General features: G+C 43.9%; 1 protein-coding gene across 1 annotated transcript in view; it reads right to left on the reverse strand.

Annotated features, from left to right (window-relative positions):
- The window catches only part of dnah10 (dynein axonemal heavy chain 10), a 60,079-nt gene that overhangs the window by 20,843 nt on the left and 11,510 nt on the right, over positions 1 to 27,726 (reverse strand). Inside the window, exons 11-39 of the mRNA XM_036979869.1 lie at positions 27,393 to 27,587; positions 27,118 to 27,288; positions 26,700 to 26,876; positions 26,337 to 26,510; positions 25,992 to 26,158; positions 25,733 to 25,884; positions 25,447 to 25,611; positions 25,109 to 25,316; positions 24,800 to 24,956; positions 24,220 to 24,699; positions 22,221 to 22,379; positions 21,963 to 22,079; positions 21,744 to 21,846; positions 21,474 to 21,652; positions 15,725 to 15,936; positions 11,618 to 11,778; positions 11,227 to 11,456; positions 10,848 to 10,970; positions 10,505 to 10,738; positions 10,146 to 10,369; positions 9,768 to 10,037; positions 9,475 to 9,658; positions 9,226 to 9,360; positions 8,940 to 9,092; positions 8,086 to 8,274; positions 7,796 to 7,942; positions 7,371 to 7,562; positions 7,088 to 7,206; positions 6,806 to 6,964 (exon numbers count right to left, since the gene is read on the reverse strand). Coding sequence (XP_036835764.1) covers positions 6,806 to 6,964; positions 7,088 to 7,206; positions 7,371 to 7,562; positions 7,796 to 7,942; positions 8,086 to 8,274; positions 8,940 to 9,092; positions 9,226 to 9,360; positions 9,475 to 9,658; positions 9,768 to 10,037; positions 10,146 to 10,369; positions 10,505 to 10,738; positions 10,848 to 10,970; positions 11,227 to 11,456; positions 11,618 to 11,778; positions 15,725 to 15,936; positions 21,474 to 21,652; positions 21,744 to 21,846; positions 21,963 to 22,079; positions 22,221 to 22,379; positions 24,220 to 24,699; positions 24,800 to 24,956; positions 25,109 to 25,316; positions 25,447 to 25,611; positions 25,733 to 25,884; positions 25,992 to 26,158; positions 26,337 to 26,510; positions 26,700 to 26,876; positions 27,118 to 27,288; positions 27,393 to 27,587 — 5,336 coding nt within the window. The remainder of the gene's footprint in view (positions 1 to 6,805; positions 6,965 to 7,087; positions 7,207 to 7,370; positions 7,563 to 7,795; positions 7,943 to 8,085; positions 8,275 to 8,939; positions 9,093 to 9,225; positions 9,361 to 9,474; positions 9,659 to 9,767; positions 10,038 to 10,145; positions 10,370 to 10,504; positions 10,739 to 10,847; positions 10,971 to 11,226; positions 11,457 to 11,617; positions 11,779 to 15,724; positions 15,937 to 21,473; positions 21,653 to 21,743; positions 21,847 to 21,962; positions 22,080 to 22,220; positions 22,380 to 24,219; positions 24,700 to 24,799; positions 24,957 to 25,108; positions 25,317 to 25,446; positions 25,612 to 25,732; positions 25,885 to 25,991; positions 26,159 to 26,336; positions 26,511 to 26,699; positions 26,877 to 27,117; positions 27,289 to 27,392; positions 27,588 to 27,726) is intronic.

Raw genomic sequence — 27,726 nt, forward strand, 5'->3', positions numbered from 1 at the left:
AATGTGCTTTATTGTATGCTAAAAAAAAGGAAATCATATTATTTTATACTAATACAATTGCTAAGAAAAAGAGATTTTGTTTAACAAGTAAGATTTTTTTTCTCAAAAAGATAGGGGTCAAAATTATTATTATTATTATTATTATTATTATTATTATTATTATTTCAATACCTTTCCATACCTCACCTTGCAAGGATAACGGCACTGAACCTTTTTCTAACATGCTTTATGAGATTGGAGAACACATTGGGAGGGATCTCAGACCATTCCTCCATAAATAATATTTTCCGACCCTTGATATCCATTGTCTGCGCTTTAGAACTACCCTCTTCAATTCAAACCACAAGTTTTCAAAGGGGTTCAAGTCCAGAGACTGAGATGGCCATTGCAAAATGCTGATTTTGTGGTCAATTAATCATTTATATGTGGATTTTGATGTGTGCTTGGGGTTATTGTCTTGCTGGACGATCCACTTGCGGACAAGTTTCAGCCTACTGGCAGAGGCAACCAGGTTTTTATCTAGGTACTGGGTAAAGTTCTGTCACGAATCTCGCCGAAGATGGTGCCTCTTCCTGTTCGGGCGGCGCTCGGCGGTCGTCGTCGCCGGCCTATTAGCTGCCATCGATTCCCTTTCCGTTTGTTTCTGTTTATTGGGTAATTGGGTACACCTGTTTTGAGTTAGTGTTTGTTTGTTGGCTACTTAAGGGCACTAGGCCCGCTGGGTATTTGTGCGGGCTTGTTTTCCTGTTATCTGGTGTATGAGTGTAATCAGTATTTTTCCGGACAGTTTTTAGTCCGCTGTATTTTGGGACGGGTTGTTTCATGCGCCCTGGTGTTTTGCATGTCGTGGCGCCACAGTCTATGGAATAAAATATCCACGAACTGAATTACCTGCTCTCTGCGCTTGACTCCTCCACTCACCACTGTTAGAAGTTGTAACAAGTTCATACTGCCAATAACATTAATAAGGACCCCAGGACCAGTGGATGCAAAATAGCCCCATAAAATTAAAGATAAACCACTATATTTTACAGTAATTAATAGTATTCGGTTCTTTTCTGCTTGTGCATCCTTATTTCCTTACTGGTATGCGTGGCCAAAGAGCTCTATTTGCATGCTCTCCAACAAATGTAAACACCTGGAGTTTGCTAAATGGCATTGGCACTTGGATTAGAACTGCTGCTATGGTCAGATGACATGAAAATAGAGCAATTGTATTAGTGTAAAATAATATATATTCTGTAGAATAATAGTGAAGACATTAAAACGATGAAATAACATATGGAATCATGTAGTAAACCAAAAAATTATCATAAAACATTTTATATTTGAGATTCTTCAAAGTAGCCACCCTTTGCCTTGATGATAGCTTTGAACACTCTTGGCATTCTCTCAACCAGCTTCATGAGGTAGTCACCTGGAATGCTTTTTCAATCAACTTGAAGGAATTCCCACATATGCTGAGCACTTGTTTCCTGCTTTTCCTTCACTCTGAGGTCCAACTCATCCCAAACCAGGTCGGTTGATTGCGGAGGCCAGGTCATCTGATGCAGAATTCCATCACTCTCCTTCTTGGTCAAGTAGCCCTTACACAGCCTGCATATGTGTTTTGGGTCATTGTCCTGTTGAAAAACGAATGATGGTCCCACTAAGCGCAAACCAGATGGAATGGCGTATCGCTGCAGAATACTGTGGTAGCCATGCTGGTTAAGTGTGCCTCGAATTCTAAATAAATAACAGTGTCACCAGCAAAGCACTCCCACAACATCACACCTACTCCTCCATGCTTCACAGAGATCATCCGTTTACCATACACATGCAGAGATCATCCGTTTACCTACTCTGCATCTCACAAAGACACAGGGTTGGAACCAAAAACTCAAATTTGGACACATCAGACCAAAGGACAGATTTCCATCGGTCTAATGTCCATTGCTCGTAGTTTCTTGGTCGAAGCAAGTCTCTTCTTATTATTGGTGTCCTTCAGTAGTGGTTTCTTTGCAGCAATTCGACCACGAAGGCCTGATTCACGCAGTCTCCTCTGAACAGTTGATGTGAAGATGTGACTGTTACTTGAAATCTGTGAAGCATTTATTTGGGCTGCAATTTCTGAGGTTGGTATCTCTAATGAACTTATCCTCTGCAGCAAAGGTAACTTTGGGTCTTCGTTTCTTGCATTAAGAAGGAAAGAAATTCCACAAATTAACAAGGCACACCTGTTAACATCTTGAAGCTAGGGGGCACTGTTGTTATGTTTGGAAAAATAACGTTCCCAAAGTAAACAGCCTATTTCTCAGGACCAGATGCTAGAATATGCATATAATTGACAGATTAGGATAGAAAACTCTAAAGTTTCCAAAACTGTCAAAATATTGTCTGTGAGTATAACAGAACTGATATTGCAGGCGAAACCCTGAGGAAAATCCAATCAGGAAGTGCCTCTTGTTTTGAAACCCTTCTGTTCCTATGCATGCCTGTCCTCCATTTAAAGGGATATCAACCAGATTCCTTTTTCTCTGGCTTCCGTAAAGTGACAACAGTCTTTAGACATAGTTTCAGGCTTTTATTTTGAAAAATGAGCGTGAAAGATCACATCGCGTAAGTGGATAGGTGGGGGCTCTCAGAGTGAGTTTTTGCTCTACAGAGTAAAGCCGCCATTGTTCCTCCCGCTGTTATTGAAAAACCTACACACATCCGGTTGATATATTATCGAATATATATTTTAAAAACTACGTGTGGAATGATTATAAAAAACGTTTGACATGTTTCTATGAACATTATGAAGACTATTTGGAATTTCCGTCTGCGTTGTCGTGACCGCTCTTTCCTGTGGATTTCTGAACATAACGCGACAAACAAACATCGGTATTTTGGGTATAAAAATAATCTTTATGGAACAAAAGGAACATTTGCTGTGTAACTGGGAGTCTCGTTAGTGAAAACATCCAAAGATCAAAGGTAAACGGTTAATTTGATTGCTTTTCTGATTTTCGTGACCAAGCTTCCTGATGCAAAGTGTACATAATGCTATGCTAGGCTATCGATAAATTTACACAAACGCTTGGATTGCTTTCGCTGTAAAGCATAATTTCAAAATCTGAGACGACAGGTGGATTAACAAAAGGCTAAGCTGTGTTTTGCAATATGGCACTTGTGATTTCATGAATATGAATATTTTTTAGTAATATTATTTGACTGTTGCGCTATGCTATTCAGCGGTTGCTGACGAAAATGATCCCGCGACAGGGATGGGTAGCGTCAAGAAGTTAATTGAAATGCATTCCAGGTGATTACCTCTTGAAGCTGGTTGTGAGAATGCCAAGCGTGCACAAAGCTGTCATCAAGGCAAAGGGTGGCTACTTTGAATAATTATTATTACCTGATTCCATATGTGTTATTTCATAGTGTTAATGTCTTCACTATTATTCTACAATGTAGAAAACAGTTCAAATTAAGAAAAACCCTGGAATGAGTAGGTGTAACCAAACTTTTGACTGGTACTGTATATACACAGTGCCTTTGGAAAGTATTGACACACAATAACCCACAATGACAAAGCAAAAACAGTTTTGAAATGTTTGGTCATTTATTTAAAAAAAAATGAAATATCACATTTACATAAGTATCCAGATCCTTTACTCAGTACTTTGTTGAAGCAACTTTGGCAGCGATTACAGCCTCGAGTGTTCTTGGGTATGACGCTATAAGCTTGGTACACCTGTATTTGGGGAATTTCTCCCATTCTTCTCGGTAGATCCTCTCAAGCTCTGTCAGGTTGGATGGGGAGCATTGCTGGACAGCTTTTTTCAGGTCTCTTCAGAGATGTTCGATTGGGTTCAAGTCTGTGCTCTGGCTTGGCCACTCAAGGACATTCGGGGAGTTGTCCCAAAGCCACTCCTGCGTTGTTTTGGCTGTGTGCTTAGACTCATTGTCCTGTTGGAAGGTGAATCTTCGCCCCAGTCTGAGGTCCTGTGTGCTCTGGAGCAGGTTTTCATCAAGGATCTCTCTGTACTTTGTTCCGTTCATCTTTGCCTCGATCTTGACTAGTCTTCCAGTCCCTGCTGCTGAAAAACATCCCCACAGCATGATGCTGCCACCACCGTGCTTCACTGTAGGGATGGAGCCACGTTTCCTCCAGATGTGATGCTAGGCATTCAGACCAAATAGTTCAATATTGGTTTTATCAGACCAGAGAATCTTGTTTCTCATGTTCTGAGAGTTTTTAGGTGTCTTTTGGCAAACTCCAAGCGGGCTGTCATCTGCCTTTTACTAAAGAGTGGCTTCCGTTAGGCCACTACCATAAAGGCCTGATTGGTGGAGTGGTTCTCCCATCTCCACAGAGGAACTCTAGGGCTCTGTCAGAGTGGCTAGCGGGTTCTCGGTCACCTCCCTGACCCAGGCCCTTCTCCCCTGATTTCTCAGTTTGGCCGGGTGGCCAGCTCTAGGAAGAGTCTTGGTGGTTCCAAACTTCTTCCATTTAAGAATGATGGAGGCCACTGTGTTCTTGGGGACTTTCAATGCTGCAGAAATGTTTTGGTACCCTTCCCCAGATCTGTGCCTCGACATAATCCTGTCTCGGAGCACTACGGATAATTCCTTTGTCCTCATGACTTGGTTTTTAATCTGACATGCACTGTCAACTGTGGGAACGTATATAGACAGGTGTGTGCCTTCCAAATCATATCCAATCAATTGAATTTACCACAGGTGGACACTGATCAAGTTGTAGAAACATCTCAAGGATGATCAATGGAAAACCAGGATGCACCTGAGCTCAATTTCGAGTCTCATAGCAAAGGGTATCAATAATATGTAAATAAGGTATTTCTGCTTTTTATTATTAATACATTTGCAGAAATTTATAAAAAACTGTTTTTGCTTTGTCAATATGGGGTATTGTGTGTAGATTGCTGAGGAATTGTTATTTATTTAATCCATTTTAGAATAAGGTTGTCTGTCTGTCACATAACAAAATCTGGAAAACGTCAAGGGGTCTGAATTGTTTCCGAAGGCACTGTATATATATATTTTATAAAAAATGTATTTCACCTTTATTTAACCAGGTAGGCCAGTTGAGAACAAGTTCTCATTTACAACTGTGACCTGACCAAGATAAAGCAAAGCAGTGCGACAAAAACAACAACACAGAGCTACACATAAACAAACGTACAGTCAATAACACAATAGAAATATCTACGTACAGTGTGTGTAAATGTAGAAGAGTAGGGATGTAAGGCAATAAATAGGCCATGGAGGCAAAATAATTACAATTTAGCATTAACACTGGAATGATAGATGTGCAGATGATGATGTGCAAGTAGAGATACTGGGGTGAAAAAGAGCAAGAGGATAAGAACAATATGGAGATTAGGTAGTCGGGTGTGCTATTTACAGATTGGCTGTGTACAGGTACAGTGATCGGTAAGCTGCTCGGACAGCTGATGCTTAAAGTTAGAGGGAGATATAAGACACGAGCTTTAGTGCTTTTTGCAATTCGTTCCAGTCACTGGCAGCAGAGAACTGGAAGGAAAGGCAGCCAAAGGAAGTGTTGGCTTTGGGGGTGACCAGTGAAATATACCTGCTGGAGCACGTGCTAAGGGTGGGTATTGCTATGGTGACCAGTGAGCTTAGATAAGGTGGGGCTTTACCTAGCATAGACTTACAGATGACCTGGAGTTTGGCGACGAGTATGTAATGAGGGCGAGCCAACGAGAGCATACAGGTCGCAGTGGTGGGTAGTATACGGGGCTTTGGTGACAAAACGGATGGCACTGTGATAGACTACATCCAGTTTGCTGAGTAGAGTGTTGGAGGCTATTTTGTAAATGACATCGTCGAAGTCAAGGATCGGTAGGATAGTCAGTTTTATGAGGGTATGTTTGGCAGCATGAGTGAAGGAGGCTGTGTTGCGAAATAGGAAGCAGATTCTAGATTTGATTTTGGATTGGAGATGCTTAATGTGAGTCTGGAAGGAGAGTTTACAGTCTAACCAGACACCTAGGTATTTGTAGTGGTCCACATATTCTAAGTAAGAACCGTCCAGAGTAGTGATGCTAGTAGGGTGGGAGGGTGCGGACAGCAATCGGTTGAAGAGCATGCACTTAGTTTGACTTGCATTTAAAAGCAGTTGGAGGCCTCGGAAGGAGTGTTGTATGGCATTGAAGCTCGTTTGGAGGTTTGTTAGCACAGTGTCCAAAGAAGGGCCAGAGGTATACAGAATGGTGTCGTCTGCGTAGAGGTGGATCAGAGAGGGTCACCAGCAGCAAGAGCGACATCATTGATATATACAGAGAAAAGAGTCGGCTCGAGAACTGAACCCTGTGGCACACCCATAGAGATTGCCAGAGGTCCGGACAATAGGCTCTCCGATTTGACACACTGAACTCTATCTGAGAAGTAGTTGGTGAATCAGGAGATGCAGTCATTTGAGAAGCCAATGCTATTGAGTCTGCCGATAAGAATGCGGTGATTGACAGAGTCGAAAGCCTTGGCCAGGTCGATGAAGACAGCTGCACAGTACTGTCTTTTATCGATGGCGGTTATGATATCGTTTAGGACCTTGAGCATGGCTGATGTCCACCCATGACCAGCTCGGAAACCAGATTGCATAGTGGAGAAGGTAGGGTGGGATTCGAAAAGGTCAGTGATCTGTTTGTTAACTTGGCTTTCGAAGATTTTAGAAAGGCAGGGCAGGATGGATATAGATCTATAACAGTTTGGGTCTAGAGTGTAGCATTGGATACAACAAAATACCTAGAAACTTCAGGTTGAACTCTACAAGGGAATGGCAGTGACATGGTCTTACCGCCTCTCTTTTTTGTCAGTGGGCTTATTGATGTCTCTGAAGATGTTGGACAGTATCCCATCAGTCCAGTCACGGGTGACAGGGTCCAGAATGCCGTACACCTCGATGACACTCATGGCTTTAGGGTTCAGGCAGTAAAGCTTGGTCACCAAGCCTAACCTGTAGGCATGAAAACAACCACAATTATGAGGGCTACTATTCCTAAAAACACTCTCTGTTGAACGCTTTGAGAAGCAAGGCTGTTGTGATGCCAGCTGTCACATTGGTCTGAGAGGCACTGACCTGGTCTGGGCCTGGCACAGAGTGCTGATGACCACTGACTTGCCTCCACCTGTGGGGCCCACCACCATAGTGGTGTGTCTGGTCATCATGGTCTCATACATCTGCACCACCTTATCCACCTGAACACCACAGACACTCAGCATTAGAAACAGGGACTTATCAACATCTTCACTTTCATGTGTAGAAATAATAATTAGTCATCTTTCAATGCGGATGGACATTTTCACAAAGTTGCCTATGCTCTGAGATTTAAAGTTTAGACAGAGAAGAGTAGCCAGGGCACCTGGTTGGACAGGATGAGGTATTTGTTCTCCATCAGGGTCTGCTCCACAGCATCATTGAAGCTGGGGTAGCACACACGGGGGCAGTCAAGCCCCGGGAACAGGTCTGAGATCAGCCCCAGGAACAGAGGCACATCCTCAAACACAAACTTAGGCAGGTTCATGTCCCGCAGGGCACGCATCAACACCACATCCTGAGAGAGAAAAATGGAGAGAGAGGGTGAGGAGTAGGTGAGGAAGGAGAACGGGAGAGAGAATGAAAAAAGACAGAGGGATAGAGAAAGAGAGAGATTGTCAAAGAAGGCAATGAGATAAAACCACCCAAAACTTCTAGAAAATGATAAATGCTCTCCTTGTCTCCTTACTATAAGTACAACACATAGGAATCGTATCACAGTGGACTTTGCATAATTTCACAGGTCTTTACCTCATTGAGGTCTGGTGAGCCTCTCTTCAGTTCTCCAGCCATCACTAACACAGATTTCAGAGCCCGCAGGCCAAAGTCATAGTGGAACTGCTTAGACAGCTGCTCCCTGGCCAGCTTGTACAGCACCGTCATCTTCTTGGCCAGAATCTACATTCAAAGGAAGATGACTAACTGAGTTAGTGTGCATCTAACAATGTCAGACAACACTTATCTATAATATTGTACGTGTGTTTTTGTGTGTGTGTGTGTGTGTGTGTGTGTGTGTGTTGATGAGAGGATGTGCTGCTCACCTTAGCCAAGAGGAATCCCTCTGAGAAGAGCATGATCTCACAGATCATCTGCAGGTCAGGAACGATGACGACCACGGGTCTGAACAGGGCTTTGACTGACTCAGGCAGCTCTGTGCGTCCAGCGTAGCCAGGGTTCATAGTAATGAAGATGCCCATGCGGTCATCCATGCTGATCTCCTGGCCTTCAAACTGACACCCACAACACATACAGAGTACTGAGTTAAAATCGTCCTGAGTCAATGTCACCAACAGTTTTGAGGGAAAACATCCCAAAACGGGCCTCCCGGGTGGCACAGTGGTTAAGGGCGCTGCATTACAGCTCCAGCTGTGCCACCAGAGACTCTGGGTTCGCGCCCAGGCTCTGTTGTAACCGACCGCGACCGGGAGGTCCGTGGGGCGACGCACAATTGGCCTAGCGTCGTTCGGGTTAGGGAGGGATTGGCCGGTAGGGATATCCTTGTCTCATCGCGCACCAGCGACTCCTGTGGTGGGCCGGGCGCAGTGCACGTTAACCAAGGTTGCCAGGTGCACGGTGTTTCCTCCGACACATTGGTGCGGCTGGCTTCCGGGTTGGATGCGCGCTGTGTTAAGAAGCAGTGCGGCTTGGTTGGGTTGTGTATCGGAGGACGCACGACTTTCAACCTTCGTCATTCCCGAGCCTGTACGGGAGTTGTAGCGATGAGACAAGATAGTAGCTACTAACAATTGGATACCACGAATTTTGGGGGTAAAATAGCAATCTTTTGTGTTTACCTACTCAAATTGCAAGCTTTTAGTATCACCCTCTCCCAATCCAGAACTGTCCAGGCAGTCTCCAGACATCTAAGAGATGACTGTGTGTCATAATAACTTACATGGAACCTCTTGAGGTGCAGGATGAGAGCGTTGCGGATTGTCTGGATCTGGGAGGAGATGACAGACAGCACAGAGGCATCGATGCGGTTGAACTCATCAAAGCAGCCCCAGGCACCACACTGGGCCAGGCCAGACAATATCTTCCCCACAGCCTGGACACAGAGGAGGGGGAAGACAGAGGAGAGGAGAAGCATGATAAATGAATACACGAGGTAAATAAAGAAACTATTCATGTGGACTACAATAGAGGAAATAAAGCTTTAAGTTTGGTGTGAGGGGCGTCACCATGTAGTCCATGCCCTCTCCACAGTTGGTGACCACACACAAGAGACCCAGAGCCTTGGCCAGGTCCTTGGTGGACTCTGTCTTCCCCGTTCCAGCCGGGCCCGCGGGGGCTCCACCCAGGTACATGGACAGGGCCTGAGGCAAGCACAAACACGGTGGTAGTTACAGTTAGACAAAATCATTCACCTCCATCATTCAACAGTGTATAAATACAGACTGACAAAGCTTTCTGAGGTTCAGGTATTGTACTTGTGTAAGGGTGAGGTAGATGCGGTCAGTCAGAGGGGTGATGACCAGACGACCATTCAGTCCCATGTACTCATAACCATAGGAGAAAGCAGCGCTGCACTGGCGCACAAACAGATCATCGGGCTCCCGGTCCCAGTAGAACCTCAGCTGGCTCTCCCACTCAAACTCACGGGCGTCCATTATACTGCATGAGAGAGAAATGAGGAGAAACATCATCTAGTTTTCATCTGAAGTCATATGTCACTGCATGCAGTACAGTATGTATAATAACAAAGCACTATGTTGTTCCCTACCTGTCCCGGACAAAGTTGTCCACAATGTCCCTGGCATGGACGTCGATGATGAGGACAGTGTTGATCTTGCTTCGGTCGTTCTTCTTCATGGGCTGAGTGATGCGTGTCACCAGCTCGTCTATTTGCTGGTGCATCTTCTTGGCGTAGTTCTTCAGCGCTTGCTTGTCTCCCTTCTTCACCTTCTGGAAGACGTCCTCCACCTCCCAGGTCCACCACACCTGGTTCCCAGCCAGCACCACCATCCCCTGGTACAGCAACATCCAGTCGATCCTGAGGGAAACACACACTATGGACTGGTGCTGCTGAATATTTCACTGGCATCTTACACACATACAAAGTTTTACTTTGAAGACAGGAGTGTTTCTGAAACACACTAACCTGCCCCTGTCTTCACAGTAGCGGAAGATGGCTTCCTTGGTGATGAGTCTGTTGGTCCTCCTCATCTCCAGCAGTACTCCAGTCATCCAGTCCTCCACCCGGCCCTCGGCTGGCACCGGCCGCTTCAGGTCCATCACCTCTCCCTCCGCAGACACCAGGGCCCCAGCCACCGTCTCCCCGTTACCCCCCACGTCAAACCGCAGAGACGCTATGTTGTCATACATCTGGGTGGGAGGAAAAAGGGAGAGAAAAGGCAACGTTAACTCCACACACTTTAAGAAACAAAAGCCACAAAGATGACTACACCTTTGATCACCTGAAGAGAACCATCTCTGGCCTGTAGTGACATGCTACAGTACCTTTATTATGTGCTCCTGGACGCAGACAGGGTCGCTGCTACCCAGGATGCTGAGCAGCTCGTCGTCGGAGATGAAGAAGAAGCGAGGGAAGGCGTTACGTTTGGAATCCAGGTAGTCGTTGAGACTCTTCTGGCAGCGCTCCAAACCATCACTCAGACTCTGCAGGTCAGTCAGCCGGTTGGGCACCAGACAGCACCTCTTAATTCCCGGGTCCTTCACTGTATCTGTCATAATCTAGAGTAGACCATGCAAGCACACAAAACTAAGTAAGACAATACTGTCTAAAAGCATTACGTGTTGTGTTTAATTATGTTCTAATAGAAGTGGGACTCAAGTCAATCACCTTTTTGAACATTTTGTCAATGTTGTCAAATTTCTTGGCTTCCTCAGGTAACTGAGAGCGGATATCCCCTCCAATGAAGATGCTCTCTAGGTACATCCACTTCCGCTGCACCAGCATCCAAACCTTAGGAGATGCCATATCATTTCAGGACAGATCCTGTATGGGTGGTTACCATTATACTCAACGGTGGTTTCAAAGGACAATGAGCTTGTGATGAGAGTTGTACGCAACAGTATTTGAACTCTTCCATGAACTAGGACCCAAAGGTCACTGGCTGTGACCCAAAGGGCACCTTATTCCCTACATAATGCACTATGGGCCCTGGTAAAAAGTAGTGCACTATATATGGAATAGGGTGCTATTTGGGACGTTGACTGACCTCTATGACTTCGCTGATGAGGGACAGGCTCTTCTCCCACTGTTGTACGGTGGCCAGGAAGGGCCCTACGAAGCGGCTGCCTGCCATACTCTGAAGGTTCATGGCGTTATCATCCAGGTTCTGCAGAATCTCGTCCACCACCCCCAGGATAGAGCCACGTTCCTGGGTGCCTTTGAAGTAGCGCTGCACACTAAACTTCATATTCTCCCAGGTCTCCACTACCTCCGTCACTCCCTGTACACAAACACACATATACCCATTATCTAAATGTAAATGCCATATAAACTCAATGTTTAGTTATTGATACTGACCATACAATGTTGAACACACCGCAAAGAGAATTGTACAAGTACAGCTTTGTGTGATGAAATAAACGTCCTAAAGGGGTTGCTTGCCTTCTCAATACTGAGCTCTTTGACAGCTGAGGTGACAATCTCACCGATGACATTGCCATACTTGTTCAGCTCCATGGCGAACATGTTCTCTAGAGTGAAGGTGTCTGGATTCATCTCAAAGCTGGTGTTAGTCCTCTGCATCAGCTCCCTCCAGTGTCTGAGGAGGATCAAGGACAAACAAACATTCACATACTCTCTATATAAATAAATACATTAAAACCACATTCACTTAATTTGTTTCTAGTTTATTCAGGAGGTATTTTGTTGGCCTTCATTTATGTGCTCTCTGACACATGGAGTTGCGTGGCAAATGGTCCAGGAACACAAGGAAAGCACAAAGGACAATGCTCAAAGACTAGTTAGCCCTTCTCCCTCTGAGGGGCCAAAATGTATATCTCTGTTACAGTATCCAGAGGACTGACTATTGAATGAGTGACAGAATGATACTACATTATCCATGTTTGGTATCTATCTGAAACATGTTCACGGAGGATAACTCTGCTATCTATATGAATGATGATCTCTAGCTCTAAATTACTCTATTATGTAAACGTTTTGTCTTCTTAGGAATTCTGCTTTATTTACATAGGTCTCATCCCACACACACACCTTTAAATTCTGTGACACACTGTTGCGATTGGCCATGGGAGTGTTTACGTTAATGGTAATGGTCAATAGTGGTTGGTTTTAGGTTGAAATGTACACTTTCATATATTATAAATGGAATTAAATGCCTTTGTTCTTGCTCTTCTCCTGTATCCAGTCCATGGAGGAAGGTTGTATGATCAATTATCATTTCCTAGGCTTCTAGGCCACTGGCCTAATAGGCATCTCTTTGTTCATGCTTTGTCTTATAAGTTAACCTTAGGCTCTACAGTATACAGTGGGGCAAAAAAGTATTTAGTCAGCCACCAATTGTGCAAGTTCTCCCACTTAAAAAGATGAGAGAGCCCTGTAATTTTCATCATAGGTACACTTCAACTATGACAGACAAAATAAGAAAAAAAATCCAGAAAATCACATTGTAGGATTTTTAATTAATTAATTTGCAAATTATGGTGGAAAATAAGTATTTGGTCACCTACAAACAAACAAGATTTCTGGCTCTCATAGACCTGTAACTTCTTCTTTAAGAGGCTCCTCTGTCCTCCACTCGTTACCTGTATTAATGGCACCTGTTTGAACTTGTTATCAGTATAAAAGACACTTGTCCACAACCTCAAACAGTCACACTCCAAACTCCACTATGGCCAAGACCAAAGAGCTGTCAAAGGACACCAGAAACAAAATTGTAGACCTGCACCAGGCTGGGAAGACTGAATCTGCAATAGGTAAGCAGCTTGGTTTGAAGAAATCAACTGTGGGAGCAATTATTAGGAAATGGAAGACATACAAGACCACTGATAATCTCCCTCAATCTGGGGCTCCACGCAAGATCTCACCGGCGCGGGGTCAAAATGATCACAAGAACGGTGGGGGAAAAAAATCCAAGAACCACACGGGGGGACCTAGTGAATGACCTGCAGAGAGCTGGGACCAAAGTAACAAAGCTTACCATCAGCAAGGGCATTGAAGATGAAACGTGGCTGGGTCTTTCAGCATGACAATGATCCCAAACACACCGCCCGGGCAACGAAGGAGTAGCTTTGTAAGAAGCATTTTAAGGTCCTGGAGTGGCCTAGCCAGTCTCCAGATCTCAACCCCATAGAAAATCTTTGGAGGGAGTTGAAAGTCCGTGTTGCCCAGCAACAGCCCCAAAACATCACTGCTCTATAGGAGATCTGCATGGAGGAATGGGCCAAAATACCAGCAACAGTATGTGAAAACCTTGTGAAGACTTACAGAAAACGTTTGACCTCTGTCATTGCCAGCAAAGGGTATATAACAAAGTATTGAGATAAACTTTTGTTATTGATCAAATACTTATTTTCCACCATAATTTGCAAATAAATTCATAAAAAATCCTACAATGTGATTTTCTGATTTTTTTTTCTCATTTTGTCTGTCATAGTTGAAGTGTACCTATGATGAAAATTACAGGCCTCTCTCATATTTTTAAGAGGGAGAACTTGCACAATTGGTGGCTGACTAAATACTTTTTTACCCCACTGTATGCCTAGAAGTATGGTTTGTAATGCTTGTTAATGTTTTATAACTTAAGCTTTATCCCTTGTATGTGAATCCATTCATTGTGCAAAGTTAATTAAATATCTGCCTTTGATATAGACAATTCTCAGACCAATTCTTGCGATTCAATGTCAACTCATTGCCTAATGCTTGCATGTATATATTTTAATTATCTTTATGGAGTCAGATAAACATTTTAATTGGCTAATTGTATATTATATATACAGTATATCACACAAGTGAGTACACCCCTCGCATTTTTGTATATTTTTGAGCATATCTTTTCATGTGACAACACTGAAGAAATTACACTTTACACCAATGTAAAGTAGTGAGTGTACAGCTTGTATAACAGTGTAAATTTGCTGTCCCCTCAAAATAACTCAACACACAGCCATTAACGTCTAAACCGCTGGCAACAAAAGTGAGTACACTCCTAAGTGAAAATGTCCAAATTGGGCCCAATTAGCCGTTTTCCCTCCCCGGTGTTATGTGACTCGTTAGTGTTACAAGGTCTCAGGTGTGAATGGGGAGCAGGTGTGTTAAATTTGTTGTCATCGCTCTCACACTTCCTCATGGTCACTGGAAGTTCAACATGGCACCTCATGGCAAAGAACTCTCTGAGGCTCTGATAAAAATATGTGTTGCTCTACATAAAGATGGCCTGGGCTATAAGAAGATTGCCAAGACCCTGAAACTGAGCTGCAGCACGGTGGCCAAGACCATACAGCGGTTTAACTGGACAGGTTCCACTCAGAACAGGCTTCGCCATGGTCGACCAAAGAAGTTGAGTGCACGTGCTCAGCGTCATATCCAGAGGTTGTCTTTGGGAAATAGACGTATGAGTGCTGCCAGCATTGCTGCAGAGTTTGAAAGGGTGGGGGGGGGGGGGGGTCAGCCTGTCAGTGCTCAGACCATACGCCGTACACTGTATCAAATTGGTCTGCATGGCTGTCGTCCCAGAAGGAAGCCTCTTCTAAAGATGATGCACAAGAAAGCCCGCAAACAGCTGGCTGAAGACAAGCAGACTAAGGACATGGATTACTGGAACCATGTCCTGTGGTCTGATGAGACCAAGATGAACTTATTTGGTTCAGATGGTGTCAAGCGTGTGTGGCGGCAACCAGGTGAGGAGTAGAAAGACAAGAGTGTCTTGCCTACAGTCAAGCATGGTGGTGGGAGTGTCATGGTCTGGGGCTGCATGAGTGCTGCTGGCACTGGGGAGCTACAGTTCATTGAGGGAACCATGAATGCCAACATGTACTGTGACATACTGAAGCAGAGCATGATCCCCTCCCTTCGGAGACTGGGCAGCAGGGCAGTATTCCAACATGATAAGAAGCTTAGGGTAAAGGTGATGGACTGGCCAAGCATGTCTCCAGACCTAAACCCTATTGAGCATCTGTGGGGCATCCTCAAACGGAAGGTGGAGGAGTGCAAGGTCTCTAACATCCACCAGCTCTGTGATGTCGTCATGGAGGAGTGGAAGAGGACTCCAGTGGCAACCTGTGAAGCTCCGGTGAACTCCATGCCCAAGAGGGTTGAGGCAGTGCTGGAAAATGATGGTGGCCACACAAAATATTGACAATTTGAGCCCAATTTGGACATTTTCACTTAGGGGTGTACTCACTTTTGTTGCCAGCGGTTTAGACATTAATGGCTGTGTGTTGAGTTAATTTCAGGGGACAGCAAATTTACACTGTTATACAAGCTGTACACTCAATACTTTACATTGTAGCAAAGTGTCATTTCTTCAGTGTTGTCACATGAAAAGATATACTCAAATATTTACAAAAATGGGAGGGGTGTACTCACTTGTGTGATATACTGTATATATAATATCCTGTATATACACATATCAAATATTACTTCCCACTACAGTCATGTGATTGTTATAGGGCCTGTGTGTTGATATCAGGTTCTGTCACCTAAACATCCTACTCTCTAAGTCCACATCCATAGGTGATTAGGCGTACCTGTCTCTGAGGGCCTCGTTCTTCAGGTCCAGAAGGAGAGGCAGGGACTCTTTGAACTCCTTCATGCGTCCCTCTAGGAAGAAGGACACAGGCAGGGCACGCACATCTTTAGGCAGCTTCCTCAGACTCTTAATGAAGCTCTCAACGCCCTCCTGCAGCAGCTGGATGTTCAGGTTCGCCCACAGAGTCTGGGACCACTCCGTCTTAGCTGCCTGAAAGACACACATTAGGCAACACACATAAAGGCAATGCACACAGAACTCTAGAAAACATTGGGGCCATACTTGCAAACATAAGCACGCATTTAAAGTTAAACAGATTCTCACGTACAAAATGCGCATCATCCAATTAAAATAGTTGATTTACTAGCATATGACTGAACGTTAAATTGTAGCTTGTCCCATCAGATAACATGGTACAAGTTAGCCCTATGCTAACTTCACCAGGTGGAAGTGATTACATCCTAGCACAACTTCTGCTTCAGCCTATCAAATATCTTAGATTTTCTATCCACCAACCAATGGCATTTCTTAAAATAGGTTGACCCTGGCCACTAGAAGGATATGTTAAACCTACAAATTCAAGGTTTACTTGTTCCATTGGTCTGTAACAAAATGTTGCGTGCCAAAATTGCACGGATTCATTCTTGACTAAGCTATTAGCTACTACTAACGTTAGACAACATTTTCCTGTTTTTGCATATATGACAACTTCACTCACATCTATGTGATTTTATGGTGTTAGGTTCTAAATAACAGGGTAAAAACTGACGGACAACTATAAAGAGCTCAAACCAAGTTTATTCACCCAAAGGGTCAGACAGCTGAACAGACAAAGACATGTTCCCACCAGCACAAATATATATACTCCAATTTAGGTGAACTCCTCCTTCCCTCTAAACATTACATCTTTATTGCTAGGCAGGAAGTTAAGTGATGTGGTTAATTAACTGTTCCTTCTCCCTTACTGTGACCTGACCTGACCTTGACCCCCATTCCTCACTAATCCACAGCTCTCCACCCTTATCAGGGACCGCAACCATGTGATTGCCTTTCCCTCACACAGTAAGAATCCAAGCCCCTGGCTCATATCCAACCTTAATTGACTCCACCATATACATTCCTCCTACAGATAACCATTAACTTCTGGTGTGTGAAACAACCATACTGTGGCCCTTCTCCTTGCCATAGGATACCTGATGTTTAACAATATTTCAAGTTTAGAAGTCAGAATCCATCAATGGAAAAAAATATAAATGAGGTCCTTACAAGAAAGCTTATTATACATCGTTAAAAAAAGAAAGAGTCTTATATATTTGTCAAATCGCAGTTCTCACCACTTCTAGGTGGAACCCACTACTAAAGTGGTTGACTCGTAAATGATAGTGCTTTTTAACAATGGGTCGAGCCATTGTCGCATTAAGCATTTTTGTTGAGGAAAAATCTGTTCAATGTTGGTCCTTGATGCTCGATTCAAAAGGCATGTGACAAAGGGGGTTATTATAATAGTGCAAAACTATAAAACATTGTAGGCCTGCATGTAAGTGTAGCATACATGAGAACATACTAATGACAGCCAAGTGTCACTACATTGAGTTGATTTAAGATGCAATACTGTCACCTGTAGGATGATAACAAGAGTGCAAACTATTTCTACTGTACAGTCGTGGCCAAAAGTTTTGAGAATGACACAAATATTAATTTCCACAAAGTTTGCTGCTTCAGTGTCTTTAGATATTTTTGTCAGATGTTACTATGGAATACTGAAGTATAATTACAAACATTTCATAAATGTCAAAGGCTTTTATTGACAATTACATGAAGTTGATGCAAAGAGTCAATATTTGCAGTGTTAACCCTTCTTTTTCAAGACCTCTGCAATCCGCCACTGGCATGCTGTCAATTAACTTCCCACATCCTGACTGATGGCAGCCCATTCTTGCATAATCAATGCTTGGAGTTTGTCAGAATTTGTGGGGTTTTGTTTGTCCACCCGCCTCTTGAGGATTGACCACAAGTTCTCAATGGGATTAAGGTCTGGGGAGTTTCCTGGTCATGGACCCAAAATATCGACGTTTTGTTCCCCAAGCCACTTAGCTATAACTTTTTCCTTATGGCAAGGTGCTCCCCCATACTGGAAAAGGTATTGTTCATCACCAAACTGTTCTTGGATGGTTGGGAGAAGTTGCTCTCTGAGGATATGTTGGTACCATTCTTTATTCATAGCTGTGTTCTTAGGCAAAATTGTGAGTGAGCCCACTCCCTTGGCTGAGAAGCAACCCCACACATGAATCGTCTCAGGATGCTTTACTGTTGGCATGACACAAGACTGATAGTAGCGCTCACCTTGTCTTCTCAGGACAAGCTTCTTTCCGGATGCTCTAAACAATCGGAAAGGGGATTCATCAGAGAAAATTACTTTACCCCAGTCCTCAGCAGTCCAATCCCTGTACCTTTTGCAGAATATCAGTCTGTCCCTGATGTTTTTCCTGGAGAGAAGTAGCTTTTTTGCTGCCCTTCTTGACACCAGGCCATCCTCCAAAAGTCTTCGCCTCACAATTGAACCGCTCTCCTTGAAGTTCTTGATGATCCGATACAGTGCCTTGCGAAAGTATTCGGCCCCCTTGAACTTTGCGACCTTTTGCCACATTTCAGGCTTCAAACATAAACATATAAAACTGTATTTTTTTGTGAAGAATCAACAACAAGTGGGACACAATCATGAACTGGAACGACATTTATTGGATATTTCAAACTTTTTTAACAAATCAAAAACTGAAAAATTGGGCGTGCAAAATTATTCAGCCCCTTTACTTTCAGTGCAGAAAACTCTCTCCAGAAGTTCAGTGAGGATCTCTGAATGATCCAATGTTGACCTAAATGACTAATGATGATAAATACAATCCACCTGTGTGTAATCAAGTCTCCGTATAAATGCACCTGCACTGTGATAGTCTCAGAGGTCCGTTAAAAGCGCAGAGAGCATCATGAAGAACAAGGAACACACCAGGCAGGTCCGAGATACTGTTGTGAAGAAGTTTAAAGCCGGATTTGGATACAAAAAGATTTCCCAAGCTTTAAACATCCCAAGGAGCACTGTGCAAGCGATGATATTGAAATGGAAGGAGTATCAGACCACTGCAAATCTACCAAGACCTGACCGTCCCTCTAAACTTTCAGCTCATACAAGGAGAAGACTGATCAGAGATGCAGCCAAGAGGCCCATGATCACTCTGGATGAACTGCAGAGATCTACAGCTGAGGTGGGAGACTCTGTCCATAGGACAACAATCATTTGTATATTGCACAAATCTGGCCTTTATGGAAGAGTGGCAAGAAGAAAGCCATTTCTTAAAGATATCCATAAAAAGTGTTGTTTAAAGTTTGCCACAAGCCACCTGGGAGACACACCAAACATGTGGAAGAAGGTGCTCTGGTCAGATGAAACCAAAATTGAACTTTTTGGCAACAATGCAAAACGTTATGTTTGGCGTAAAAGCAACACAGCTGAACACACCATCCCCACTGTCAAACATGGTGGTGGCAGCATCATGGTTTGGGCCTGCTTTTCTTCAGCAGGGACAGGGAAGATGGTTAAAATTGATGGGAAGATGGATGGAGCCAAATACAGGACCATTCTGGAAGAAAACCTGATGGAGTCTGCAAAAGACCTGAGACTGGGATGGAGATTTGTCTTCCAACAAGACAATGATCCAAAACATAAAGCAAAATCTACAATGGAATGGTTCAAAAATAAACATATCCAGGTGTTAGAATGGCCAAGTCAAAGTCCAGACCTGAATCCAATCGAGAATCTGTGGAAAGAACTGAAAACTGCTGTTCACAAATGCTCTCCATCCAACCTCACTGAGCTCGAGCTGTTTTGCAAGGAGGAATGGGAAAAAATGTCAGTCTCTCGATGTGCAAAACTGATAGAGACATACCCCAAGCGACTTACAGCTGTAATCGCAGCAAAAGGTGGCTCTACAAAGTATTAACTTAAGGGGGCTGAATAATTTTGCACGCCCAATTTTTCAGTTTTTGATTTGTTAAAAAAGTTTGAAATATCCAATAAATGTCATTCCACTTCATGATTGTGTCTCACTTGTTGTTGATTCTTCACAAAAAAATACAGTTTTATATGTTTATGTTTGAAGCCTGAAATGTGGCAAAAGGTCGCAAAGTTCAAGGGGGCCGAATACTTTCGCAAGGCACTGTAAATGGTTGATTTAAGTGCAATCTTACTGGCAGCAATATCCTTGCCTGTGAAGCCCTTTTTGTGCAAAGCAATGATGACGGCACATGTTTCCTTGCAGGTAACCATGATTGACAGAGGAAGAACAATGATTTCAAGCACCACCCTCCTTTTGAAGCTTCCAGTCTGTTATTCGAACTCAATCAGCATGACAGAGTGATCTCCAGCCTTGTCCTCGTCAACACTCACACCTGTGTTAACGAGAGAATCACTGACATGATGTCAGCTGGTCCTTTTGTGGCAGGGCTGAAATGCAGTGGAAATGTTTTTTGGGGATTCAGTTCATTTGCATGGCAAACAGGGACTTTGCAATGAATTGCAATTTATCTGATCACTCTTCATAACATTCTGGACTATATGCAAATTGCCATCATACAAACTGAGACAGCAGACTTTGTGAAAATTAATATTTGTGTCATTCTCAAAACTTTTGGCCACGACTGTAGTTCTACTTTGGATCATCCTTCTCTAGTGAAATAACACTTAAGACAAAGCAGATGATTATAAAAATGCATGAAAATGTCGGCCTGCTTTCAGGCGTACACGTCCATGTAAGATATCCTATGCAATCAGATTTTTAGGCAATAGCAGTGTGTTTGTGTGCAAGGCTGAAATTTAATGAATGTCCCTTTTCAACACACTAACCCACAGGTGTCAAACTCATTCCACGGAGGGTCGAGTGTCTGCGAGTTTTCGCTCCACAATTGTACTTGATTGATGAATTAAGATCACTAATTAGTAAGGAACAACTGAAAAGATAAACCAAAAACCTGCAGACACTCGGCCCACAGTGGAATGAGTTTGACACCCATGCACGCACTAACCCAATAGGCTACATATAAATCTATATTTCAAAGGGGGCGGGGGACGACTATTCGTGAGATTCAAACTCTTGCCAAAATCTGGGACAATTACATGGACTAGGAACTTTACACAGACAGCAATTTGACCAGTCAGTCAAAGACACGTGATAGCCTAGTTGCTTTGATCAGAACATGCTGTTGGACTGAGGTATGTTAAAGATGCTTCCATTAACAAGTGTTGGAACATGTCCAACTACGTCTAGGATTTTTATTGGCTGCAGAAGCTGTAAAATAAATCAATAAAAAAGGGCTAACATGTGCCATGTTATCTGATGGGACCAGCTACTATAGAGTACCACAGTATGAGTCATAATACCCATAAAACCTGGCAATGGTTCCAATCATTTTTCCACCATTCATTTTTCCCATATGGGATTTTAGAAACACTTACAATAAGGTCTGTGATTTGTGTAGGCTTACCCTGGCGTGACATTTTGATAACCGTGTAAATCACAAGGTGACTTTTATCAATATATTCGTCTTTATGTCACATGCAAGTAAATCAGCCATTTTAATTGGCTGATACACATTTTGTGCATGAGAACCTGTTTAACTTGAAATGCTTGCAAGTTTGGCGCCATTGTGTTCTCTACTACACAAACTCACACTGTACTCAATCCACAAACTCGTACCTTCTGAGACTTGTAGATCTCGTAGATCTGTCGCAGGCCCTTCATCTCCTTCTGTACGTTTTGCAGCTCTGTGTACATGGTGATTGGCAGGTCAAAGAGCTTCTCTGCATTGGCCAACTCTTGACGTCCCGCCTCTATTTTGGCTAGTTCTGTCTCATAGGTCCCCATCACTGTCACTCCTACACAGAGAATGGGGAAAGACATTAAATCACCCAGTGAGCAGTGATAGGGCTGTTAGGACAGTCTGATGGGAAGGGGGTCAACACTTACCTTTCTCCAGGTTGTCTCCCACAGCTCCAGGTCCATGCATGTTGAAGCTCTCTGCAAAGACGGTCAGCTCCTGCTTATACGTCTCAATCTGCTCCTTAGTAATCTGTGAGACAGGGGAGAGGGGATGTACATTTTGGGATGAGGATCGTAATGATAGATATAAGCGAGACTGTGATGGTAAAGTTAGTGTTGGTCGAGGTGTCATGGCGTCTGTCTCACCTCAGTGAAGGTCTTCTTGACCCGTCCTAGGCTGCGGTCCACCAGTCTGGATTCTTCAAACAGATCACTCCACAGGCGGCCGATACTAGCCGACAACTGCAGCTCCTCCTCCGTGGCCTGCAACACACACAGGGATCCACACTCAAACAGGGGACAGCAACACAATAAACTCAAAAGGGAAAACTATACGGACTTACACTCAACAGACAAATAACGAAGAGACAATATACAGACACTCGAGTAATGTATGTTCCTCACCTCTACTTTGTACATGCCCAGGGTCCTGTATCTCTCCTGGATGTCAGTGAACCTCATTTCCACAGCCAGAGACATGTCCCTGATGTCTGAGATGGTGCCCAGGACAAACTTCAGGTCCTCCAGGGTGTTTGGGCTCCTCTTCAGGTTCTCAGACAGTTGCTATTCAACAATACAATCATACACAAACATGAGAGGTTGCTTAATAAGGAATAGAGAATAGCCGCAATTCATAGTATGATGCATTTATTTTTTATTTAACCTTTATTTTATCAGGGCGTCATACTGAGACCAAGGTCTCTTTTACCGATGAGCCCTAAATTACAGAAATGACAGAAAATACACACATCAAAATATAAATACAGTGCTGTGAAAAGTATTTGTCCCCTTTCAGATGTTCTCTATTTTTGCATATTTTTTATACTAAATGTTATCAGATCTTCAACCAAAACCTAATATTAGATAAACGGAACTTAAGTTGACATTTTATTTTTTATGGATACTTACTTTATTTATTTAAAAGTTATGTAACTCCCAATTCCCCTGTGTGAAAAAGTAATTGCCCCCTTACACTCAATAACGGGTTGTGCCACCTTTAGTTGCAATGACTGCAACCAAATTCTTCCTGCAGATATTGATCAGTCTCACATTGCTGTGGGGGAATTTTGGCCCGATCTTGCATGCAGAACTGCCTTAACTCAGCAACATTTGTTGGTTTTCAAGCAGGAACTGCTCGTTTCAAGTCCTGCCACAACATCTCAATTGGGATTAGGTCTGGACTTTGACTAGGCCATTCCAAAATGTATTTTTTTTGTTGCTTTCAGACATTTTCATGTGGACTTGCTTGTGTGTTTTGGATCATTGTCTTGCTGTATGACCCAGCTGCGCTTTAGCTCACAGACAGATGGCCTGACATTTTCCTGTAGAATTCTCTGATACAAAGCACAATTCATGGTTCCTTCTATTAAGACAAGTTGTCCAGGTCACGAGGCAGCAAAGCATCCTCAAACCATCACACTACCACCACCATGCTTGACAGTTGGTATAAGGTTCTTACCGTTGAATACAGTGTTTGGTTTTCGCCAGGAATAATGGGACCCATGTCGTCCAAAAAGTTATACTTTTGACTTATCTGTCTTCCAAGAGTCTTGATGATCATCCAGATGTTTCCAGGTGCTTTTTGGCCAACTTTCGTTAACTTTTTGGACGAGATGTGTCCAATTATGTCTGGCGAAAACCAAACACTGCATTCAACAGTAAGAACCTTATACCAATGGTCAAGCACGGTGGTGGTAGTGTGATGGTAAGAAGGATGCTTTGCTGCCTTGGGACCTGGACAACTTGTCTTAATAGAAGGAACCATGAATTGTGCTTTGTATCAGAGAAATCTACAGGAAAATGTCAGGCCATCTGTCTGTGAGCTGAAACTGAAGCGCAACTGGGTCATGCAGCAAGACAATGATCCAAAACACACAATCAAGTTTACATGAAAATGGTTAAAAAGCAACACATTTGAAGTTTTGTAATGGCCTAGTCAAAGTTCAGACCTAATCCCAATTGGGATGTTGTGGCAGGACTTCAAATAAGCAGTTCATGCATGAAAACCAACAAATGTTGCTGAGTTAAGGCAGTTCTGCATGCAAGAGTGGGCCAACATTCCTCCACAGCAATGTGAGACTGATCAATATCTGTAGGAAGCATTTGGTTGCAGTCAAAAGTCAAAAGTTTAGTAATGATGTTAAGTACAGTGGCAGTTTTTGTAAAAGGGCTTTATAAATGAAAACAGAGCAATGTTTCAACCTACGTGACATCAATGAGAGATCCAACCAACTTTCTGGTAGTGATGAGTAATACAACTGTCTGCCGTAAAAAAGTGCGGTGCGCTATGATAAACTACATCTAACAGCTTTAATGAAGTGGCAGCTGCGTTCATATACAGTAGATGATGTCGCCATAGTCTCGGACCGATAGGAACATTGACTGAATAATAAGTATGCAGTACCAGTAGCTCATCCCGCAGGTTGAACAGGTCCTCTCGGGCTGACTCGTTGAGCAGTCTGCCCAGAGAGTTGACCCAGGCCTGAGCGTTCTCCTGCACGGTGCGGGCCAGAGGCTCCAGGTTCAGCCTCATGATGTGCTCATCCTTTACCAGTGGCTGCAGTGCCACCTCTACGCTAACCCGGGCATAGAACTGCAGCTTCTCGTCATACATGACATAAGAGGGCCTCTTTGCAGCAAACTTCTCCATGACAATGGCCTTATCCAGCTTCCAGAGGGGCCGGTAGCGCTTCCAGCGATTGAGGTAGCGTCCCACGGCGCTGAGGAGGCGCTGGATATTCTGGGAGACGGCCATGGCCCTTTCATTGACCTGGGGGTGCTGACACACCTCGCTGTAGAAACTGAACACCACCGACTCACCCTCTCCATCAACACGCTGAGGGGGACACTCTATACAGGTACCATGCATCCAGCGCACAAACCGCTAGTGGGGGAAGAGAGTCACACCAGTCATACACTACACAGGGATATCTTCTTATATGTTGGTAAACAGGTATGGGGAGGGGAAGGGTGTTGTGTCCTACCTTGGTGCTCTCTACACAGTCTCTGACACACTGCATGATGAGCTTGTACACCTCACTGTTTTTGGGGTGCAGCACAATCTCAGGGGCAGACAAGATGGTTTCAATTTGGAAAAGTGGGGTGTTGCCCATCATGGCCATGTTAAAAGTCTGGATGTTCCTACAAGAGAGAACAGAGATAATGCACTGTTATGTCCACACCTTTCATCTCAAATTATGAAACATTACCAATTTTTCCATAGCTTACAATACCACAATGTGTATTTGCCTGTACTTAAAGCCACCTGGAAAGAGGTATGCTAAATGTCCCACCTGAGCACCATCTTGGTGAGGGAGTCGAAGACCTTGCGTTCCCAGTAGGTGTAGTACTGGCCCATGCGCTTGGCTTTGCCACTGTTGGTCTGCATGATCAGACTCTCCATCTTGGTGAGCAGGGGGCCAATGGCTGTGTACTTCCTACTCAGGAGATTCAAATCCTTTGCCCTCTCTCGCTCGATCAGCTCACAGAACTCTTTCACTCCTAAAACCACAGTTATAGTGAGGGAGGGCTAAAATACTGAAAATGCCAGTTTATCAGACTCTCGTTCCCACTTGATGTGATATTTTAGCTTACCCAATGTCATTCTAAATAGTATTGACATTCTGTTTACCTGGAAGGTCATCAGATTTGTCTGGGGCTGGAAATTTGAATAAGTTGGCTGTCTCAATGGACTGCAACTTGGCATCAATGTCCCTCTCATTCTTCTGAATTTGATTGACCAGCGACTCAAACTTAGACGCAGCCTGGGTGCCTCGGTTGATGAACTCAGAGATGCCTTAAACCAGAAAGGACAGATACCTCTGAGTATTGTGACGTTTACTCACATTGGGGAACGAAAAACAATGAAAACTTCAAACACACATTTATTTCATTATATCAGAGCAGAGCGTATGTACCCAGGGCGTTCCAGTTGAGCCTCTTGTATCCTGAGCGCATCACCCTCCTCAGCTCCTGGATCTGCTCGGCCAGTAGGAAGAACTCTGCATCGTTCAGACAGTCCATCAGAGAGTGGTAGCGGTTCACCAGGTTCTTCAACCCATCCACATATCTAGTAGAACAGTGTTAAAGCAGGTTAAGACAACTGTGATGAGTACACCAACTGGTTTAGCTGTTTCCATCTGTTGCCACTCAGTGTTGGTTGTGTGGAAATATCACCTGAGGAATTTGTCCTCCTGCAGAGCCACATTACGGGCAAGCTCAGGCACAGAGTAGCCCAATTGTTCCAAGTACTTGGTCTCTGAAATGATCTCCTTCAGCTCCGGGGCAAAATTCATCATGTAACGCACCCCTCTCTCCATGTCACGCTCAGTTGCTGGGCCAGTCTGAGAAAGAAAGAAAGTATGCAGAGATGAGAAAACATAAGGGACATATCACCCAAGAGACAATGTTAAGGGACTTCACAAGATGTTTACAGGATAGACTTGTTCATAAAAGCCTTGCTAGTGAGGAAAGGTGTATTTCATCCTAGGCCCAGCCGCCCGGTGATGCATTACTATGTACCATGTCTAGAGGGGGCTGTTCTCCAGTGATGACCCCTGAGCTGTTGACCATGACCAGCAGGGTCCTCTTCATCAGCAGGGGCAGGCTTTGTTCTGTCTCGTCACGCCAGCGCTCATACTTCTTCTGCTCATACTCCTTCATACGGATCCCCACTTCCAGGTACTTGGCCTTGGCCTAAGGAGAAGAAGATGGTTCTGTAAAAAAACTGTTTCAGACAAAGGTTTTTATCCCAAATGGCTCCCTATTCCCTACGTAGTGCATTACTTTTGACCAGGGAATAGGTTTCCATTTTGGAGACATACATGTGATGTACAACATGGAGCAATTACTCTGATTAGTTAGTTAGTTGCTCAGTGCTCTCACCGCTTTGCCAGGCTCACTCTCCAGCATATCTGTGACCTCCAGGAAACGGATGATGGTGTGTTTGATGTGGTGGAAGAGAGAACGCTCCCAGTAGATGGCTCCAGCCACCGGGGGTTGGTTCTTATTCAGAGGAGGGTTATCCTTGCACTTCACAAATATCCCGTTGATTATGTCCACCTATCCCACAACACACAACAGTGACCAAGCTTTCCTAAAGCTCACACCATTACCATGACTCCATCCAGATGCCACATTGTGTATACAAATTAGATGATTTCAGTGCGAGTACCTTTTGAACTCTACAAATTATATGAAAAATATACAATTATATATTATAAGCCTGGAGCTTATGTCAAGACCAACCAATCAACACATTTGTGTTCTTTTCTGTTCTTTTGATGTCTGTTTCCTAAGGTACCTCTTTGCAGTACTGGGCCAGGATGTCGTTGAACTTCATCATCATCTGGTTGTTGATGGCCTCTCTGGAGCGGATGTGTTTGAACTTCAGAAGCATGTCGAAGGCTGCCGACGCAGAGCGCAGCGTCTTGAAGGACTGGTCAATGAAGTTGATGGCCTCTCCTTCGATAGCCTGGGTAGACAAACAAGGTGAGAGGAGTGAATCATGGCTTGATGATGAATGAATGAATGAATGTGGATTCCAAAATTGCTACCAGGATGTCCTGCTGCTCCCACCTGAACCTTGGCCTTGAAGTCCTGCATGACCATCTTCCAACTGCCCATCTTGCGGATGTTGAAGGGGTCGAAGCTGAGCTCCTCGATGGGCACCACCAGGCTGTCTACCCAGCGCAGCACATCGTCAATACGCTTAGGATCCCCCGTCACTGCCTTCAGCTCTGGACCGAAGATGTTATAGAACTCCTCCAAGATCTGCAAAAGTATGTTCCTATTGTGTTTAGCTAGAAGTGAATGCCTTACAATTGGTTTTCATAAAGTGTTGAGCATTCATAGAACGCATGGGAAAACAGGGTGTGGGTTAGTCATTGAATAAATAAAGGATATGCATGTG

This window comes from Oncorhynchus mykiss, chromosome 6 (assembly GCF_013265735.2).
Source record: "Oncorhynchus mykiss isolate Arlee chromosome 6, USDA_OmykA_1.1, whole genome shotgun sequence".
Classification (NCBI taxonomy): Eukaryota; Metazoa; Chordata; class Actinopteri; order Salmoniformes; family Salmonidae; genus Oncorhynchus; species Oncorhynchus mykiss.